This window comes from Anopheles maculipalpis, chromosome 2RL, assembly GCF_943734695.1.
Source record: "Anopheles maculipalpis chromosome 2RL, idAnoMacuDA_375_x, whole genome shotgun sequence".
NCBI classification, from domain to species: Eukaryota; Metazoa; Arthropoda; class Insecta; order Diptera; family Culicidae; genus Anopheles; species Anopheles maculipalpis.
In genome coordinates this window covers 52,865,301-52,873,858 of record NC_064871.1, presented here as the reverse complement: position 1 = coordinate 52,873,858, position 8,558 = coordinate 52,865,301, and the positions used below count along the sequence as shown (strand labels likewise).

The 8,558-nt window shown below is 45.1% G+C and overlaps 1 protein-coding gene across 1 annotated transcript; it reads left to right on the top strand.

Moving 5' to 3' along the window:
- Positions 1-5,605: 5,605 nt before the first annotated feature.
- LOC126557355 (probable sodium/potassium/calcium exchanger CG1090) lies at positions 5,606-7,780 on the top strand. Its single transcript, XM_050213090.1, has 3 exons — positions 5,606-6,160; positions 6,229-7,683; positions 7,755-7,780. Exons 1-3 carry the CDS (start codon positions 5,659-5,661, stop codon positions 7,763-7,765), a joined length of 1,968 nt encoding a protein of 655 aa, XP_050069047.1. The 5' UTR covers positions 5,606-5,658; the 3' UTR covers positions 7,766-7,780.
- Positions 7,781-8,558: the final 778 nt, after the last annotated feature.

Below are 8,558 nucleotides of genomic sequence, written 5' to 3'. Positions count from 1 at the left end.
CCTGGTCATGTTGTGGACCTTACTTTTCTACTACTAAGTGCCCATTAGTTTCTTGCTCCTTCTCTCCCTCTCTCTCTCTCTCTCTCTCTCTCTCTCTCTCGCACTCGCATCATTATGGTGAGTCATGTTATCCGATCAAATCTGACTGCGATAAAAGTAATGGTAGTACCGATACTTCCGGAAAAATCCTGCACACACAATACACGCGGACGGAACCAAATCGATAACCGTCCAACAGGCGCGGTGTCAATGAAAAACAGGACAGCTACACACAAAAAAAAATCCAACACCCACCACCAACCTTATTGACATGACCAGTTGCACCCGGTGCGAGGGGGAAGGGTCCCATCATCGACCCATGGATCGTCTAGCCCCGGAGTAATAAAACACCTTAACGAGCAGGATTCTGCCATTCTGTTCGCGGCTGTTCGAGCTCTTGGCATCGCGAGGGCATCGAGTTCTCGAATGCAATAGGTTTGGGGACGGTCTTCTCTCCTTCAGCATGCTCATCATCCCAACTATCGATCGAGCGCGCAGCTTGTGTACTAGAGCATCGGAACGGAAATTTCCCTCGACTCGACGACGGCTACGATAATTCCTGCTCTGCGTTCTGCCCCGTGTGTGGGTGTGTGGTAGTGTGTGTCCCTTTTTCCGACCTACCGGCAGCAAAGATAATGCGAACATCTCTTTTTGCAACTGTTATTTCTGGTTCCCCCCCCCCCCCCCCCCCTACAAGACATTTATTTTTGTCTCATTAAATCGACTGCTTCAATGGGTTGGAACTGCGAAAGCAAGTCCCTGTGCGGGACCTAAAAATAAAAGCCGATCTTGAAGAGAAAGACATCACCGATGCTGGACAACAACAACAATGCCTTTCGGGCGAGCTTAATTGGATTGCTATTTTCATGTGCGAAAACCATGTGTAATGTGTAGATTTTGTACTTTTTATAATGCTAAAAGAATACTGTTTGTGGCTCCGTTAATGTGAACTAGCTTAGTAAAGCAAATCTAGTGCAACGTGCGGACAGTGGGTAAAACAAACATAAGCGGAAAATGGGCAGCATAAACGCAGTTACATAATTTTAGTGTGGCAAACGGACAACACGCTTTGGTGGATGGATTAGCAACCACGGCGATAGGGGTTGAAACTGTGGGTACAAAAATAGCACCCACAAACTGGAACTGCTGGTGCAAAGGACTTGTGGTTAGATGGCGTTTGTTTGTGCTCTCGGGGCATCGAGTTTCTATCGACCTCCAGGACGTGTACGGGGCTGTGTATAGGCTTACCTACACATGCGACGAATGCTAATTATAGCAGGAGAGCTGTTTTCTGTGCAACCCTCTTACCTGACGGTCTTCCATTCTTGAAAGCTTTTCACATCGAGCCTTCACACACGAGATGCAAACCCTTCGCGCATTAATAAGTAATTTTCTTAATGAAACCGCCGCATTCATTAATATTGGCTGTTCCAGTGGAATCCTTTCCCATTCATGGATACGACGTTGCGTGAGGAATCATGCGTTCTGTTTTAAAATGAACAAGCTTTAATATTTCAACATATAATGAAATATGCAAATGTAATAAATAAAATGAATTTATTTTCTCGTACTCTCTGTAATCTTTAATCTATTAACAATCCATTTAAAAAAAACGGGTGAAATTCTGTTGACTCGTTTTTGTAAATTTGCTAGCCAAAACTAGTCTTCGGCTTAAATAATCTCTAAAATTTTAAATTAATAAATAGTAACTTCGGATGACAATGTCTCCCATCTCGGTTCGCCATCTCTGGCCTACTATGATTCGTTTTTCCCGCAAATCTCTCAAGGATTTGATACCCTGTTCTATCGTTTGAAAACCGGCGCCGCTAGCACCCCTGCCAATGGATCAGCACATGTACAAAACATAATTTAAAGGGTTGAATATAAGTAAATTTCAGAATCGGTGTACATCTAAAAAGCACGAATTATTGTCACTATTTCCCGAGCGTCCTTTGAAAGTACATCTTCTGGAAGAAAGATGGGATTTTAAGCACTGCTACCGTATAGAAATGTTCACAGTTTTGGTGTTCTTTCGGGACTTTTTGACGGTCAGTAGATATTCTGATTAACTACAGAATACCGGCCTACAGGCTGCTACGGAATTCTGTTGCCTTCTGCTTATAAAAATATTCGATGAATTTTCCATCCAATCCAAGACACCATTAATCGTTCAGATGGATGCCCGGAGTGCTGGACGAAAGTTTCCAAACAATTGATCAGTGATAGTTAGGATGTATGTACCTCACTGTTTCCAACTTCATAGCTCTGTGTCTTGGCAAATCTTGCCTCAAATCATTTGTTAATGCTTTTTAATTCTGAATTATTTGATGATGATGCAGATGAAGATAGAAAGCTGAATCGCTAGGATACATCGAGCTTTTCACAGAGATATTGGAAGGACGTGCCACAGTACAATGAAATGTTTGGCCTTATGTGATCGGTCTTGCCAAAATGTGCATCTGTATTGTCAACTATTTCGTGAGGTTTGATCGTTTTTTTGATATAGTAGACCCCAAGATTTGAAACATTTTCCAAAGAAGATGGATTCTCTTGCACTTAATCCACTCTGTTCAATTTGTAATTCAATACAGAATTTTTGGACTAAAACGCTTCGAAAAAAATTCAAAACAATGGAAAGAGTCCAGAATGTGCAACAGATGAACATGGTACGCTTCATCCTGAACGTAATCCATTCATAGTTAAAAGTTTAATAATTCACCTGCAAAGCCCTGTAATTATCTTTTCCACGAAGAAAATAGTGCAGCCCAGACATGCTGACCTAATAGTTTTGAGACCGTTGCAAATTGAATTTCTGCATATCTACTTCAAACCTGCCACCGGTACATTCAGCCTTAAAGATACGACATCGTACCTTTGACATGCGCTGTCTGTTGCACAACAATCACGTTTATTATAGCAGTGTTTATTCATAAAATACACTTTGCTCTAATCACATTAAAACCGCTTCACAATGTGGCGTATCTTGCTTATCTCGAGCCCAGAAGGATCCACCTTCTCGGCTCGTCGCTGGCAATCGGAAACAAATCCACATAAATGAAATTACCGTCGAAAAGATCTTTGCTTTGCACCGGCCGTACAAGCTAACATAAATACATCGACCTGCTGCACTAAAACCACAAAGCACGTAAGCACAAATGTCATTACTTGATCCGTTGCCGTGCTCTATCAACGAGGAACAGGCAGACTGTGGACGGACCAGTGTTGGATACGCACACGAACTCGAACAGCAGAGTAACGCACACGAAACCGGTCCTATCCAGTGCCAGAAGGATCGAAGGCAAAAGGAAAAGTAAAAAAGAAAATACGATGAAAATGTAAATCGGCAGAACGGAAAACAACATCATGTACACATCCGCCCTTTCATGCTAAGTGTTTGCTCCCTTTGCGTCCCCCCCCGATCGGCTCGGGAATGTACGCCTGTCGGGAAATGGGGAGTAGAGCCTTTTTTACCGATGTGTCGATGGCGAGAATGGGCAGTGAATGAAGTTTGCCCCCCCCCCCCTCCCCACAAAAAAAGCTGCTAAATGTTCGCACAACATTTTTCGGTACCATTCGGTCCATTCTGTTCTACGGTTCAGGTGGGCCAGCGCCGGGGGAAAGGAAAAGGGTCGCGTTTTGCTTTTCAAAATCGGAGAAAAGTCGTTAAATGTGGGTTTTGTGCTTTGTGGGGAGGAAGAAACGCAAAGTAAAAATCGCTTGCTTCACGGTTTTGTGTGCGCTTGCCTACATTTAGGCGTCCTGATGGTCTGACGGTCGACAGGTAATGGGAAAAGCAAATAAAGCAATTATTAAACCACTGTCCACAGTGTTTGTGCAAAGTGCAAACAGTCAGACTGGCCATAGCTATGTCGTAGGAAGGTCACTTGGCAAGCCTTGACGTTGATTGAACATCTGGTCTTAACGGTCAACGCACAAGACTTTTGAGTTTTTAAATTTATTATTCATCACACAGTAATGGACAAGCTTGTAAGTGCAGTGGGAGTGAGTGTCAATCGGGCACGTGTGGCCACTTATGCGTTCACGTTGTGCTGGTGGGAGACACATCAAAGCAACGACGTGAAACAAGAAAAGAATGCAGCTTATGATGTAGTTAATAAACTTTCTTTTTTCCTTTTCGTTCGCTTCTAAGGCACTATGCACAGGAGAGGACATGTATGAGGAGAGGACTTTTGGTTTACTTTTTCTTACTGCCTGGGCATGGATCATGGTATAAGCAGTCTAAGTAGATGTTTGGTGGTCCAAACTTTCATGGCATACTGACAGAGTCAGGGTCTTACCTTTAGGAAGCTGTTTAGTCAGCTTCCAACTCTAGTCTTGGCTTCCAACTTCCATTTTCACTGCGGCCTCCGAATATTGCTCTGGAACTGGTTAAGCCTCAGTAATAAAAGAATAAGATATACAAAGAAATGAATGAAACCTTTGATGCAAAACAGCGTGCAGTACATCGATCTCTTTCTTTTGTGCAAAAAAGGAAATGCGAAAGAGGTACCCAAACCTTAGTACCGATGGGTAAAGCATAATTGAAAATAAGACCGTCCCAATTGTAGAATGGCAATCGTCGACCCTCAAAAGCAACTGAACCTGGACTGATTGATGATTCGGTTTCGAGTGTAGTGAAACATTGACGGTGGGGCGTATCGTGGGGAGAACAAAAATTTCTTATCAGTCTTCAACATTCGTTACCAAAAGGCTGATTTGATAGAGAAAAATGATCATAGTGGAGAAGATTTTTACAAAAAAGAAATCAATCCAAAATATCGTTAAATTACAGAAGGCCACAAAGTCCCATAAACGGTGGTGGGAAATTGATGCTCGCGTCATACAATCATACCTTCTACTAGATATGCTCTCGAAGCGTAAAACACTCAAAACGCTATATCAATGGTGCGTCCTCCATTTTACAATCATCATCCTGCCGGATGTGTCCTTGCAATCCGCCTCAGAACATAGATAGGACGGAAATGGCAAATGCGAATTAGTAGACAGACGCAAGAGCCCAAACATTAACTGTTGGTACCGGGTAAACCATTGCTCGCTAAACTATCCTTGGGGAGAGGTTTGAACGTTTATTCAACGGTTTAATGAAATCAACTCGAGTACCCAACATCATCGAACGAAGGAACGAACGAACGAATGCAAGTATGAATGGACAAGCGAGTGGCCGGAATTGATTGCAAAAGCTCCTTCTAGTGCTTTTTTTTTTGTTGTTACTCATGAATTACGCGTTTTCCTTTTCATGCCATTTTTCCTGGGAAAATCAAATGCTATTGTAAAGGTGCCACTTGGTTTGACATTGATAGCGGCTGTGTAGGAATCGTTTTTTTTTTTGTTTGCCCGATGACGCATTAACAGAGTGAGATCATGAGGAGAGAAGAATATTATTAAATCGAGAGAACACCACTAGATGTCATACTAATGCGCGTTTGATGACTATCATTTCTTCTAACCGTGTCTTATTTTTGCCATCTTCTTGCTCTGCATCTGTTCGTTTGACTTTGCTGCCGGTTCGTGGCCAACTAGATTGGATAAAGCGGTGCCTCATCATCAGTAGCATCATCACGTTCTCGCCCACCACCAGCTAACCATCCAAGATTTGCGATGGCCATCGGTATGGCAGGGCGTCGGCACACCCGGCGAGGTCGCTACTGGCACATGGGCATCGTATTCCTGGTGTACTCCAGCTTCCACGCATATTCAGCCTCAATTGGCGGTGGTGGCAGTGAAGAGAAGGGTGGACTCGATCTCGGCAGTATCGATCTGTCCAATATTACACCGAATCCAGCGTTTTACGCTACCTCCGCATCGTCTTCGGGGGAAACGTCCGGCGAAACGGATACTACTGGACCGGACGAAGTAGGTCCGACGGAGGAAACGAAACCGACGGAAGGCCGGACACATCATACGCATCCAACGTGGAGACCGAAGCGTGAAAATTGTACACCACCGGCGATCGAACAGTTCCCGCAACCACTCATGGGACCGAACGTGAGGAAACATGGCGGCCTGATCATACACGTGCTAGTAGCGATCTTCACCTTCCTTGGGCTGGCGATCGTGTGTGACGATTACTTTGTGTCAAGCTTAGACCGAATTTGCGAAGGTAAGGTTCCTTTGGTTTGACTATTGAATGTTACCAAACAGTCTCACAATGTGTTCCTAACATTTCAGAACTCAAACTATCACCCGATGTTGCCGGTGCCACATTTATGGCGGCAGGAAGCTCTGCCCCCGAGCTGGCAACCGTCATTATTGGTGTGTTCTTCGCCAAGGACGACATCGGCATCAGTGGCGTGATCGGATCGGCCGTGTTCAACATTATGTTTGTGATATCCGTGTGCGCCCTCTGTTCCGGCACCGTGCTCCAGCTGAACTGGTGGCCTCTGGTACGAGATTGCGCCTTCTACACCATCTCCATACTGGTGATGCTATGCGTCATCTTCAACGATGTCATCTCGTGGATCGAATCATTGATTATGCTACTGTTCTACGTCGTGTACTGTATCGCACTGCACTTTAACACACCGCTCGAGAAATGGGCCCACACCTGGAACCTCCCGATCAAGCTCCCCACAAAGGAAGAACAGTCGGCTCTGGTCACGTACAAGAATCTACCCGAAACGACTTACACCCAGGGACAGCAACCAGGTCAAGAACAGCAGCAGCAACAACAACAACAACAACCACCAGCCGATCAACCACCGGCAGTCGATCAGGGCTATTCAGCGTACATGGATCCAAACGCGAGCTGGGATCCAAATGCGGCCTGGGGTGAACCAGCCCCAGCGGTAACTAACACGTCTGTTGCCAACGTAAACGATGCATGGAACACCGGTACCGGTCAGCAGAACTATGCCTACGAAGATCAGTACGGTCAGGAGAGCCAGAAAACGCAACAGCAACAGCAAACGCAGGTCGTCCAGCAGACGGCCGTAGCAGCACCGGCAGCAGGCGAAGACTACTACAAACCGAAGGAACCACGACCCCAGGACTCGCACAACCCGCTCGAGAAACCTGTGGACGGTGGCATTCTCGCCCAGGTATCGTGGGCGATCGTCTACCCGATCCACTACACCGCCCGGTTAACCATGCCGGACTGCAAAACGGAAAAGTATAAAAACTGGTACCCCTTCACCTTCCTGATCTCGATGATCTGGATCTCGTTCTACTCGTACTTCATGGTGTGGATGATAACGATCATCGGTTCGACCCTCGGCATCCCTGATACCGTCATGGGACTAACGTTCGTGGCCGCTGGTGTGTCCGTCCCGGACGCGCTTAGTTCCATCGCGGTGATCAAGGAGGGGTACGGCGACATGGCCGTCTCCAACGCCGTTGGGTCGAACGTGTTCGATATACTCATCTGCCTCGGACTGCCGTGGTTCATCCAGACCGCGATCATCAAGCCCGGTTCGCACGTGAACGTCATTTCCAAGGGACTCACGTACTCGACGCTTTCGCTACTTTCGACCGTGCTGTTCTTGCTGTTCGCAACCCACCTGAACGGCTGGAAGCTGGACAAGCGTCTCGGCATCGTGCTGATGTTCTGGTACCTGCTCTTCATCACCATCGCTTCCCTGTACGAGCTGAACTTTTTCGGTCAGCTCAATCCACCCGAGTGTCCGAGTAAGTATGAAACGTCAACCGTGCGTTTGGTGTCCTTGTTGTTTTCACTTATCTTTTATATCCATCTACAGGTATCTACTAAACCGGGTACCAGCGGACAATCAAAAACAAGTATCGCATATGTCCCTCTTCACTTTATCTTCCGCATATGTACTTCTTCCGGAGCAGCAAATCGCAATACAAGAACCACGGCAGCAAACTATTACCCTGTTCCATATAACCTCGCTAGTATGGAAGGCATCGTTCTTCCACGTACTTCATCAATTCCATTAGCGTCATTTTTAGATCCATTTTTCAGTTAATGCTTAACACATGTATGTTACTATCGAGAATTGTAACAATAATGATCGTCTTCGGTTTTACAATTTTAGCAAAAACAACAAAAAAAACATTTACATTCTACATTTACATGCTGTTACGGGCGGAGTGTATAGTTAGCCATCAAATGATATCATCCTTAGTGACTGTGTGCCAGAGGTTTTTTTTTTTTTCATTGTATGTTTTAGCACCAGTATTTGCTTGCTTGCCTTTATTGCACAGTTGTGCCATGATAGCGAGCCAGTTAGCAGCCACAAAACGTTATAGCATAAGATGTTACGATTAGCATTGTTGATTTTTTCCTTAGTTTGTTTGCACTGTTTACTTCTAACACCGGCCATGTAGCAATACTTGCACCAATGCTTAGAAATTCTCGGTTTGATTACTCTTCTTCTTCATTCTGTACAATTTAAGCTCTAGGACCAAGGATAAAATCACAAGTATTACCTATTGCGCTCGCAAAACTGATCGCTATTATGTTATCGATCGTGATGACCAGCATGGTGGCTGGACTCTCCATTTTTGCGCCATACCAAATCCCATCGATCGTTTCCTTA

What these genes read in the sequence shown, in the direction of transcription:
- LOC126557355 (XM_050213090.1), top strand. Translation starts at nt 5,659, where the DNA reads ATGGCCATCGGTATGGCAGGGCGTCGGCACACCCGGCGAGGTCGCTAC. An exon ending in CTTAGACCGAATTTGCGAAG is followed by an intron (nt 6,161 to 6,228) that starts GTAAGGTTCCTT and finishes CTAACATTTCAG; the next exon opens with AACTCAAACTATCACCCGAT.